The sequence below is a fragment of the Aethalodelphis obliquidens genome, unplaced genomic scaffold (genome assembly GCF_003676395.1).
Source record: "Aethalodelphis obliquidens isolate GAN/ISIS:26980383/991018 unplaced genomic scaffold, ASM367639v1 scaffold29, whole genome shotgun sequence".
In the NCBI taxonomy this organism is placed as follows: domain Eukaryota; kingdom Metazoa; phylum Chordata; class Mammalia; order Artiodactyla; family Delphinidae; genus Aethalodelphis; species Aethalodelphis obliquidens.
The window spans coordinates 9,236,551-9,249,751 of record NW_020837973.1 but is presented as its reverse complement, the minus strand read 5'-3'; the positions used below and the strand labels follow the sequence as shown (position 1 = coordinate 9,249,751).

Below are 13,201 nucleotides of genomic sequence, written 5' to 3'. Positions count from 1 at the left end.
GGTGGTCCTCAAAAGGGACAACATTGAACAGTCAATGTCAGAGGGGCTCCTCCGTCTGTATTTGCTGGTTTACATTCCTGAATGGAAGTGGCAGTGTCAACAGGGGGCCTTCGCTCTGAGGACAGCATGGCAGTGGGGTTTACTGCTGGCTCGGTACGTAGTTGTCCTTCAGGCCACTGAAGCATTCTGTCTCTGCAGCTCAGCAAAACAATTACTGAGCTATCACTGTCCTGATTTATAAAGAAATTGCCTTCCTTGGGAGAAGACAGTAAGGTGCATAGCAGGAATCTAAGCAGTAAGACTGTGCTAATCTTAAGAAAAAGAAAGAAAGAAAAAGGGAAATTGATTTCTCTGGAAATTGTTCTGACTTGGCTATAATGAAGTACCAGCTTTAAAAACACATAGGCAGAGACAGAAATCAAGAGCTTTTCAAGTAAATTCAACCTCCCATTATTTGTACCCAATAAAATTTGTGGAGGTGGGGCTATTCCTAATGCTGTTCCTACCATTTGGTACTTAGGGTTAGCATTTCAGATGATGTTCTGGGAATTCACTTAAAGCAAGGAGGCCACACTACAGACTTCACTCAATCAGAGCTGGGAAGCTGCCTCATTTCTCTCCCTTACAATCCACACACTTGTTTCCCACGCAGTGTAGAGTACCAGCTGCTGTACTTTCTGTTCCCTTGAAGCCGTGAAGACTGAGGTTTTCAGGCAACTCTTCTGCCAGAAAGAGGGCTGGCAGAAGTGAAGGATTTCAGCTAAGCAGGAGAGCAAGCTGATACCCACTGACCTGGTGGCGCTCTTGTGGTTAATCAGATCAGAGATGGGGGAAAGAAAAGCAGCATACTTTATGGTGCATCGTCATATCACATCAATATCTCCTGTGCAGAGGGCCTTAGTATGCTCTGAGTTACATAGAATATCTCCTGGCCTTGCACAGTCGAGGGCAGCACCTCACCCCATTAGGAAGAATTTTTATTGTCTTATATATGGGGTATTTGGGTCTTGGTCAAATCAATACAATTATTTGATCATCTGGAAATATCTTAAAACTTGCATGAGCCCATTGCAGATAAGCAGTTTTCCAGGGAAAGGATGGAGTGTGAAACATTTAGGGATGGTGTTGAGAAGAACTCCACTTACCCTTGAGTAAAAGCTAAATGCTGTGTATTTGTTTCCTATTGCTGCTGTAACAAATTACTATGAACTTAGTGACTTAGAACAACACAAATTTATTGTCCTACAGTTTGTTTCTGTGGATTGGAAGTCTGACTCCAGTCTCACCAACTTAACATCAAGGTATGGGCAGGGTTGTGTTCCTTTCTAGTGGCTCTTGGGAGAATCTGCTTCCAAGCTTCTTCAGGTTGTGGCCAGAACCCAGTTCCTTGTGTCTGTAGGACTGATGTCTCTGTTTCCTTTCCAGCTGTCAGCTGGAAGCCAGCCGCCTCTCTCTCTCATCTTTGCATGTGGCCCCCATACGTCAGAACCAGCAACAGGAAGTTGAAACTTCATGCTGGGATCTCTCTGACTTCCCTTCTGCTGCATCTCTCTGACTCCAGCCAGAGAATGTTCTCTGCTTTTAAGGCTCATGTGATTAAATTGGGCCCACAGGGATCATCCAGGACAGTCTCCCTATTTTAAAGTCCATAACCTTAATTCCATTCTCAAAGTCCCTTTTTCCATGTAAGGTAATCCATTCAGTTTCCAGGGATTAGGACATAGACATCTTGGGGGGCCATTGTTTGTCCACCACAGTGCACCCTCTGGTCCCCAAAGATCCACATCCACCCCACGTATTTTCATCTCATCCCAAGGTCTCATCCCAATTACAGCGTCAACTCAAAGTCCTAAATCTCTTCAGCTCAAAAGTCCATAACCAGAATCATCTAAATCCAACGTAGATGAGTAACCCATGATGTACAGCTGCTGGGGAACAATTTCTCTTCACCTGTGAACCTATGATTCTAAAGAAACAGGTTATCTGCCCTCGACATACAGTGCTGGGACAGGCACAGGATAATAGTTATAGACATTCCAGTTCCAGAAAGGGAGACGTGGAAAATAAAATGGAGTGCTGGTCCAAAGCAACTTGGAAACCCAGCCCAGCAAATCCCAACTGCAAGGTTTCAAAGCCAGGGACTTATCCTCTGTCATCCTTGGCTCTGCTCTCTGGGTAGGATGTCAGAAAAAGGCAACACTGGAAATGCTTCTGGAATGACTTGAATTCACCAGGCAGGTGGAGGGAGCCCAAATGTCATAAATGTTCACCTGCGTGTTCCTGCTGAGCTACACCAGGCAGGAGGAGAAGGTCTGGTGATGCACTGCCTGGCACTCAGAGCAACCCACCTGGGCTGCCAGCAGCTAGATGTCAAGGAGGACTTAGCACAGGTTATGTGGTTTGGTAAGAGCATCAACAAGGTTACGCTGGTGAACCATGCGCCCACCATGGTTTTAGTAGATACAAGGGGCTGGCTTAGGATGCCAGGCTTAGTAAAAATGTATCAGCTATGTGCCAGAATTGATATTTGCCACGGAATGCCACCTCTCACTGCCAGGTCCTATCCTCCGTTCATGCTGAGAGTGACCCAGAGACCCCACCTCTGCATGGCTGTGCTTGGTTGGTATTTACACAGGCTGTTCACCTAAAACTGCCCCTAAGTCCATGTGTACCCTTCAAATTTGAAGGTACTTCCCACTAAATTTTCATGAAATGCTTTCTTACTAAGAACGCGTGTAGTGTACTCTGTGTTCTTACTTCTTAAGTCCCAACCCATGACTTGATGCTACAAATGTTAAAGAAAACAGTTGATGTCCAAGTTTACAGAATTATAACTTAAGCAAAGATTTTAATTACACCTTAAATAAAGGTGAGTCGTAAAACTTCCATCCATGTCATCCTGTGTTCGCTTTCTAGGAACATCTAGATTTCACTGGAAGTGACTGGACATCACTTCCAAGGGGGATTGGTTCCCAAATTCTTCATACTGCTAGTTTCATGCTGATGATATCAGATTCAGGCCCATCAAATGTACATCTGCTTACTTTCCTGGACTGTGAACTCCTAAGGTCAACGGCCAGGTGTTTTCCTCTTTATCCCAAGACTTAGCACTGGGTGTGGAGCACAGTAGGTGCCAATCAGGGTGGGTCGTTTTGTTGGTTTGAACTGATTTATCTCTGCTACCCTTTCTTCCTAATTTCAGCTTAATGTTACTTACTACACTAAAAAGTTTAAAATAACTTGGATGTCTATTAATAGGATAATAATTTTAAAAAATAGACGATGATACGCTTTTGAAGGACACAGGCACAGTGACTGAGCAATCACTTTGGCAAAAAGCCAGAACATTCCTCCGTGTTTTATTTGTATGAATAGAAAACAATGTTGAATGATAAACACCACATGGTCACAGTAATGTCCTTGGACAGAGGAGAAGGAAAGTGTGGATGTTGACTTTTACTGATACATTTCCCCCGTTGTTTTAATGAGTTTACATTAGTTTGAGATTGTTTACAGATCCGTGATCAAAGTCAAGAAAATGAGGTTGTCAGGGCGGTGTGAAACCTTCCATGCTTCCCCACCCTCTCTGAGTGCTTGTGGTATGACACACCCCCCATGGTGCCCCAGTGGTCCACATGGGGTCTCACTCACCCCTGGGTGGGAGGCTCTGAGGGAGAAGCAGCTGAAGCAGTAGACATTTATCTCTGGGACTCTGCCCAGGCCCTGAGCACCTGGCTGTGTGTCCCTGTGAGGCAGTGATGTCAAACCATCCCTGTAGGCTCGTTCCGGATGAGGAGACCAAGAGAAGGCATTTATGTGCCTTCGCCCCTAGGTAGCCCCATACCAGGTACACAAGAGCATCCATCTTCATTGAGGTTACTGAGTGATAAGAGGGAAACAAGCTGCTCCCTTTCTGCAGAGAAGCTACAAATCAAAAGGATGAGCCCTAGTGGTTTCTGGGGCACAGCTCCTCTGAGTGAAGAGAAAGGGGGAAGGACAGACGTGGCAGGGCTCACGCAACACCAAGGACCCCGTAACTGTCGCACCTGGAGTGAGAGAATCTGGCTGGGTGGCTCTTGCTGTGTTGACCCAGCTGGCCGCGCAGAGGACCCCTTCCTCCCAGGCCCTGCACACTCAGCTTTCCCAGAGAGGAAAAGATTGGGGGTTTCTGGTCGGTGATTTTGGAACCCAGAGACAAGTTCTCCCAAGGCCTTTTGTAGGAGAGAACGAGGCATAGCTGCTGTTTCCCCAAGGAGACAAATACACTTGATTCCTGGAACCCAGGTTTGGGAGCAGTGTCCTGCTCACAACCACGGCACTGCTGATTTTGATCGGAAGTTCTTAGCAACACCCCCTCCCTCCACATTTGGGACAACCAAAATGTCCTTTGGTGCCCAGACATCAGTAAATGTTTCCCGGTGGCAAAATTACCCTGGCAGAGTACTTCTGGTCTAGAAGGGGACAGACCTGAAAACAATCGTGCGTCATGTCATTCAGCAGTCACTCACTGAGTTCCTCATCAGTGCTATGCACTGGGGACCAAGGAACAGACAACCAGAAAGAGGAGGCATCCCATCCCTCCTCCACATCATGGAGGGACCAGCTTGAACATCAGGTCTCCTCTGTGCTGTCATCTGTGGTGGATCCTGCCTCTCCCCCTGCCTGTCCTGATGGGTTGGCATCAAGGCCCTACTCAGTGTGTGACTTCATATTTCAGCTTTACCTCTAGACTACCTGTGTTTCTTTTTTTTTTTTTTTTTTTAACATCTTTATTGGGGTATAATTGCTTTACAATGGTGTGTTAGTTTCTGCTTTATAACAAAGTGAATCAGTTATACATATACATATGTTCCCATATCTCTTCCCTCTTGCGTCTCCCTCCCTCCCACCCTCCCTATCCCACCCCTCCAGGCTGTCACGAAGCACCAAGCCAATATCCCTGTGCCATGTGGCTGCTTCCAACTAGCTATCTACCTTACTACGTTTGTTAGTGTGTATATGTCCATGACTCTCTCTCGCCCTGTCACAGCTCACCCTTCCCCCTCCCCATAACCTCAAGTCTGTTCTCTAGGAGGTCTGCGTCTTTATTCCTGCCTTACCCCTAGGTTCTTCATGACATTTTTTTTTTCTTAAATTCCATATATATGTGTTAGCATACGACTACCTGTGTTTCTTGAAACGATCTCTGCTCCGCTCTCTAGAGCCCTCTGGCAGCCCCATCCCACTCTTGACACCTGTATGTAGTCTCAGGAACCCAGCCCAGATCCTGCAGAGACCCAGCATCTGGGCTCTGCTGATTATAAATTGGGAAATGAGACAAAGTTGCCCAATGAGCGGCAGCATAGAGTTGTGCGCGGCTGTAGGGAAGGATGGTACGGAGTTTTAGCAGGGCTGGAACCCAGGACTCCAGGGGCTGGGGGTGGGCCAGGTATGAGATGACCCCCTATAGAGGCCAGATTATAAAGGCCCAAGGATCAGGTGGGGTGGAGAGGAGAGGAGGTAACAGAGAGCGCAGCAAGACAAACTAATCTTAAACTAGAGAACTCTTCCTACAAGCCGGAGGGTGAGGTGGGTGTGACACTGGGACAGCCTGGTTGGCTTCAGGTGGCGAAACTGTGCACATCGCTCGACACACGGTGTGGATGGTCAATATTATTAACAAGCGTAAGAAACTTCAAACTGAACAAGTTTCGTCCCCCAAGTTATACACTTTGCAACTGCTTTATCTTTCTTTGCAAATTGAGACAGCCCTGAATAATCCAGGATAAACCTGAATAAACCACAAGGTGAGAAGGCTGCACTCATGGTGTGACAGACATCTGATACTTACCCAATGAGCGTGGAGCACAGAGGTCAATCAGTCATGGACTGCATGTGAACTCCAATCCCACGGAAGAGCTGAATACGCATGTAATAGCCACCTGGCAGTGAGCACCTTGGACGTGTTGGGCACTCAGCTGCATGCTGGGTATACAAATACCCTCCTGAAGGCCCCAAGGCAGCAATAAGGTCACAGCCTAAATAGTTCTAGTTCAAAATCAATGGTGATCAATAATGGAGATTCAAAGAGCTAAGGGAGTACGGAGAAGGGAGAGATTAATTTCAAGTAGCTTGATTACTCAAAATCTCATCCCTTGGTTTTCTGTGTGATTTGATCCCCCCTATCCTGACCGTCTGAAGTGGCATCATGCAAACCAAAGCCTTCCGTGTAAGTTCCACTGTGGATCCTATGAGCACTGTATGTTGAATTTTTTTTTTTAATGAGCGTAACGAGTGAGGAAGTCTCTGAGTAATGAGATGTGAAACAGCACTGAAGATAGGGAAAATAGAGCAGTTTAGCTAGTTACCTTTGAATAAGAGAGACTGTAAGAGATTTTATATCTTTTAATTGTAAGATATAATAATTCGTGTTTATTTTTCATCTATTAGATAAAAAGATTATAGAATCTACTTTAAGCAGAAATGACATAGCAACTGTCAGTTCAATCAAGATTATAGAGATTATTTCTAAGGAGTAGATATTATAGCATCATTGTGCTTTTTACAAAATAATTACAAGTCTTTGTTTCAGTGTTACGTTTATGCATAGAATTTTGCTGCACCAGTTTCTAGCCAGACATGGAAATCACCTCCCTCAAGATGAGCAGAAGATGATTTAAGTACAACAGGAAGGAGGAACTTTGTAGGTTGGACATGGGCTCTTTATCAGATACCTACCTGGGACCATAATTACAACTAATTATTCAGTGACCAACACATAAGGCTATTGGGATTTTTATTTTTAAACAGTGAAACGCACAAGTATAGTAAATTTTGTGTTGGGACGGGGGTGGGGGGGAAGCAAGGAAAGGAAACCTCCTCTCCTCCAGAGTGAACAACCAAAGGTAATCTTGTGATATGTTTCACTTGTTCGGGAATAGTTGATAAAAAGCGGAAACCCAACCCCAAAGGCTTGAAGGACACAGTTACTCATTGAAAGAGAGACGTGTTCACACCTCAGTTCACTTAAAAATACATATGGAGCCTCATCCTACCTGCAGACACTGTGGTAACTGCACTCTCCCCTCTGTATCATTGTGAGGGGTGGTGTTTATGTGTGTGTCCTAATTACTTCCTCTTCCCTACTGGGACCTTAACTTATAATATTAGTCTTTCTCATTTCTCAGTATCTTACACATTTTAATATGTAATATCTTACATATTTTAATATAGTAGGCAGTTAATAATTTTTTTTAATTGTGGAGGAGACTAGACTAGAACAAAGCAGAGTAAGAAAATGCTCAAATTAATATTGAAAACATGTAACGTTGACAAAGTTGTTAATTCCTGGTCTTTCCCATCGGTTGCCCCTGCCCATTCATTGACTACCAGTGAAAATAGGACTGATCGTGAGGATGTTTATTTGTGAATCAGGAGGCAGCCTGCCCCCATCGTGAAGCCACTCAAAGGAAAGACTGAGCATTCGTGGATAAGGGGAAAGGCTAGAGGATATTCGAGACTAAGGTGCACATGAGCTATCCCTACAGTTCTTTCAAGTCCAAATTCCATTCTTCTGTCTTTGGAAACATGAGCTCATCAAAGCACAAAGAGGCAGGATTTAAGACTGACAGTCATACGTTGCACCCAGTGTTCTTCAGACCAAAGAGTTCTGATTGGAATTTTTTTCTTTTTGAATGCTGTAATGATTGGAATTTTTGACAAACCTAGTACGCTAACAGTGTCAAAGCTCGACCTGGTGAAAATCATTTCAAGGAGAAATGCTCTAAAAATGCTCTTTTACAAAGACCATCCTTCTAATAATAATACCAGAGTGGCTCTCACCACTTTTTCTTTTGCAAAAAGATTTCTTTCCTCCCTCCCAGAGATGCTGTCAGAACGAGGGTTCGCCACCCCAAGGCAGATTCTATAACACTTTCCATAAAAATGCTGCCAGTATTTGCTCAGTTACGTTATCTAAGGAACTGAGGAGTTTTGTTTATATTTTAAGATCAGCAAATGCCAAAAATACTAATGTGAATTGAATAACCTTTCCCAGTGTTACATTAAAACACTGATAGATCGTCTTTAAACACGTCTGCAGAACTTTTTAGATATTAAAGAAAACATTTATGTTCAGTAGCATTTTAGCATTGAGCCTATTTTATTTTGATTTAATTCCTAAAAGGTATAGTCCGTATTGTACACCAAGCCTGAAGCCTTTGCTTTCCTGTCCTTCACAGACCTGGGTTTGTTCTAGCTTCTCCGCTTACTACCTGTGTAGCCTTGGACTACCTGTCTGAGCCTCAGTTCTCTTATCTGTAAAACAGAATGAAGTATAATGGGAAAGATGTTGGAAAAATGAAATGAGAACACTTGTGTCAATTACAGCATGAGTTTGAAGATTCATTCTGTTCAGCTACTCCTGTGTGCTCTAAGGCCACAGGTTCTTGGAATCTGCCCCATGGCTGGCCCCAGCAGTCACTGAAGAACACTACCCTCCCCAACCAAACCCTCCCCCTAGAAGTAGAGTTAGAGCTACTTTAGTTTAGGTCTTCAGTGTGAGCATCACCAAGTATGCAAATTACCAGATTCCACCAGTGATCTCAAGGTGAGGCCCAGCTATCTCCATGAACACGCCCTCCAGGTGATTCTGATAATAGCCATAGCTTGAGAACCATTGCCCTACCTAGATCATTCTCTCTTTCCATCACCCTTCCCCACAGTTTCTAAATTTTTTCAGGCCCTTTGTACCTTTCATTAACTCATCTCCTCCAGCATCCCTCTAATAGCCTGTGCTGTCTCTCATTCAGTTACTGCAAAAGTTCTCTGCTGGAACTGAATCCTTAATCACGGTTGGAGAGGAAGACCAGAACACCCTCTCAGGTGGAATAACTAAAAGCACCCAAAAGATTCACCTTTGACTAGATTGTCTCATGTCTTTTGTACCTTCTGGAAGCTCTCTCTGTCTCCCAGCCATGCATTTCATTACAAGGGGCCCCTTCTGTTGGCTTTAGCTCAGGCTGTGCCATTGTAGGAAGGAGTCTGGGCAACTCCTACCCATAAAAGGTACCATAGGCATCCCGATGACTAAACTTTCACAGAAATCTCTGTGTTCTTAGAATAAATTTCTAGAAGTTTACCTCTGGCAGGGCCAAGGTAGGTATCTTTTTGAAGCAGGTGAAATTAGATCTCTCAAATACTTCAGTAAGTTGAAAAGCTTTGTGTTTGGAAAGTATTTCAAACTTCTCAAAGAAGAAGAATCCTTTGAATCAAAGAGCTTCTGATTCCCTGGTCGATTGTAAAGGAAGCAGACCTTGAAGACTTGGCCCAAGTCTCCCTTCTTAGCAGTCACAGGACTCTCACGGATCACGTGTTTGGAATTCTGCATTCTCCATTTAGAGAGTTTCCTTGCAGATATCTGTGACTCACCTAATTCCAGGATGCTTTTTTGGAGGCCATCCCCCCCCCCGATTAAATTATATTCTTGGTAAACCTGAAAAGGCAAGGAAAGTGTTTTGATTAAAACTATGAGAGGAGGTGACCACCGTGAAGGGCGCTGACACATCCTTTTGCTTTGCAGGAATGTTAGTTCAGCCGGAGAGGAGGCCCGCAGGAGGATGCGGGAATGTGATGGGCTCACGGATGCGCTGCTCTACGTGATTCAGTCTGCGCTGGGGAGCAGCGAGATCGATAGCAAGGTTTGTTGAATTTGCATAGGTGAAGCATCTTAGAGAAGAAGGATGCCCAGGGGACCAAACAGTGGCTAACAAGGATGGAGAGTTAATGCTATGTTTACTACTTTCACTCTGAGATCTATATCAACGTTTAATCCTAGCCTAGAACTAGACACTTAATTCTTGATTAGTAGTGAATAAAAATTTAGATTAAGTTATTGTAACTACAGATGTTCCAGATGAGTGTATAAACTCTCACATACCAGGTTGCCCACAATCTTCTAGCTTTATTTTCTAAAATCCATTGGTAAAAGAAAAAGAAATATTAAAACTACCTGAGAGTTGAATAATCCTATATTCTTACACGATAGCTCTTGAACAACTTAATTTTGTCCAGTGCCATGCAAGGAATGCCTGATGAAGTCTAAATAAATGCCGTCAAAATGCTACATAAACGAGCCTGTCAAAGCATCCATCGTCAGCGTCCATTCAGTGCTTTAGTTCGCAAACCAAAATAGAATTGGATGGGCTTCACCAGCGCTGAGCTATTTTGTTTTGTCTTCACTTGTCTTTTGATGAGTTTTGGTTCGTTTTCAATAAAAAATTTGTCATTTCATAATATCCCGATATCAACACAGACTTTACTGATGCTTTCAAGTAATACATGTGATGAATGTGATACCTTAATAAGACCTTAATACATGTGATACCTTAATAAGACCTTCTCCAGAGCCACTCTGTTGACATCTGGGTCCAGTTCTCTGCTGGGGGCTGCCCTGTGCACTGTAGGATGGTGAGCGGCATCCCTGGGTCCACCCACTAGATGCCAGTAGCATCCTTCCCGCAGCCCAGTTGTGACAAACAAAAATGGCTCCAGATATTGCCAGATATACCATAGGGAGCCAAAAATTGGCCCTGGTTCTGAACCAAAGCCTCAATCCCATGGTTTTTAATACCAACTCTTCTTCGGAATTGCCTTTGGAACATTTAATAAATGCATGTGCCTAGACCCCATCACAGCCCCCTGAGTGAATCTGAGTGTCCAACTCTCGTCTCCGATTTCTATTCCTCTGAAAGTTCATCAGGTGATTCGATGTGCATCTTGGATTGAGAACCGCCCTAGTAGATACAGCTTTGAAATGGACACTAGTCGGGAATACGATATAATGTAACTTAGTTGTAAGGTCAGATAAAGAACAAATAAGAGTGATTTCATCCATTTAGTTACTCATTGGCATGGGGATGATTTGCCATGGCGCTTCTCTACACATTAGAGTGACTGAAAAATTTAGAAAATTACTAAAAAAACTAGAAAACTAAATTACTAGAAAAGCTAGAAAATTCCTGATGCCTGAGCCCTACTCCCTAAAGTTTAGGACCCATGATATTTTCTGGGACTCTAGCCCTTTGAGTACCAGCTGACTCCAGTTATGACACTGTCTGTCATTTTATCACTGCCACTCAGTTACATTTGCATCCATTCATTTACCGTATATGACATCAATTTCAAAAGTGAAATATGATAGAAAAGATTTAATCAACCTCTCTTGTAAATGCCCTTAACAGCCATTTTAGACCTTTTAATATCATTGACAGGAAAATTAAGTCCCTGAAGAAGCAACCAGTCAAGATGTCTTGAGTATTTACAGATACCTGTTAACATAATAGAGGAATTTTGAAAAGAGCTACTGAAGGTAATTCATAATTCACAGAAGCTGCAATGCTAGGATCTTAATATTCAAAGTGGTAAAGACTAACGCAGGGGATGCTAAGCCTATGGATACCAAGCAAGCTTTAATAGTGTCTGGGCCTTGGAGTTGAGAATAAAGTAAGAGTCAACAGCCTCTTGTCTTGGTCCAGTGCCCACCACTGGGTAAGGCAGCCTTCAGGAGCATGGTCCAAAATCAGAGTGCTGTGAAGCACGCACATCTTTCTTCTGATGTGTCAGAGGACCAGACTCCTCCGTCTCTCGGGAGACCTTGGAGATTCTCCTTGTTAATGTCCGTCCACATTTCCCCCAAAAGAGGAAACTGAAAAACTGAGGACCACTTAGGGCTGGAGTCAGAAAACTCAGATATTCCTTGAAATCATGCCATTTGCAGCAACATGGATGGACCTAGAGATGCTCATACTAAGTGAAGTGAGTCAGACAAAGACAAATATCTGATACCGCTTATATGCAGACTCTAAAAAATATGACACAAATGAACTTATTTACAAACAGACTTAGAGACTTAGAAAACAAACTTATGGTTACCAAAGGGGAAAGATGGGAGGGAGAGGGGATAAATTGGGAGTTTGGGATTGATGTGCACACCACTATATTTAAACTAAATAATCAACAAGGACCTACTGTACAGCACAAGGAACTCTGCTCAATATTCTTTAATAAACTAAATGGGAAAAGAATTGGAGAAAGAATAGATACACGTATCTGTATAACTGAATCGCTTTGCTGTACACCTGAAACTAACACAACGTTGTAAATCAATGATGCTCCAATAGAAAATAAAAATTAAAAGAAGAAAAAACAGAAGACTCAGATATTCCTGATTGAGCAGCAAGAACACTGAGCTTGGCCCCGGGAGCGTGCTGGAAAACGTGCCATCTCGTCCTCCCGATGACCAAGGACAGGACCCGGGTGACCTCAGCTTTGAGACAAGGAGGATCCTTATAGCTGTTGAAAGGATCAAATGTGATAAACTACTCAGCAGTGCTCTGCTGGCCAGCATGTGCTATTGAGTTTTAACGTATTATTATTGTCCCATCACTTTCCACTCGGCCCTCTTCTTGGCCACTTCTGGGCTTTCTCAGTGACAAGTTAGAGGAGGGAAAAATGTGTGCACGCTGTCTTTGAGGCCAGCGAAGTTAATGAGTGCAAGAGCCTGGATTCCACGCACGCTCTCAGCTCAGCTCCTGGTAACTGGAACAGTTTGTTGAAAGGGTAACATATGGTGGAGCGTTCTACAGACAGCTTCCAAATTAGCCGTTTCTAATAGAAAATAAGGAGTCAAAATGACCCTGGTGACCTAGAGGAGCTACTGAAAGCTCTGTTGACGGCAATGGATATGGAAACCAAAACCACCAGCTGCCACCCACCTTCTGCTGGTGTCCCCAAGGAGGGCGGTGGCAGTCTTCTTTTTTTTCTTTTTTTCCTGCCCCTGCAGAGAAAAGCTCTTGACTTGGTAACCCTCCCAAACCAAGCTTAAGGAGAGATAAGTTCAACCCCTGGGGCCACCCCCATCCATCCCTCTCTACCACTTCCTCTGTCTCCCTTCCGCCCTCCCCATCCCCTCTCTGTCTCTCCTTCCTCTCCCCACCATCCAGCTTCTCTCAAAATCATCCCTCAGCCACAGGTAGATTATAAGACATTTCTCAAAACGGCAGATCTATTCCCCAGTGGTCATTTGTTAAACAGAGGCATGGAGGTGCCCCAGGGAAGATGAACAGCAGTATGAGAAAGGAGTTTATTCTCCCAAGTCTTTGATGTAAGAAAAATCAGTTTGAGCTGATTTAAAAATCGTTCTGACTTAGGCCATAACATTTTC

The 13,201-nt window shown here is 43.8% G+C and overlaps 1 protein-coding gene across 1 annotated transcript in view; it reads left to right on the top strand.

The window, feature by feature from the left end:
- Positions 1-13,201, top strand: part of CTNND2 (catenin delta 2) — a 257,170-nt gene that overhangs the window by 106,000 nt on the left and 137,969 nt on the right. Inside the window, exon 4 of the mRNA XM_027125377.1 lies at positions 9,560-9,677. Coding sequence (XP_026981178.1) covers positions 9,560-9,677 — 118 coding nt within the window. The remainder of the gene's footprint in view (positions 1-9,559; positions 9,678-13,201) is intronic.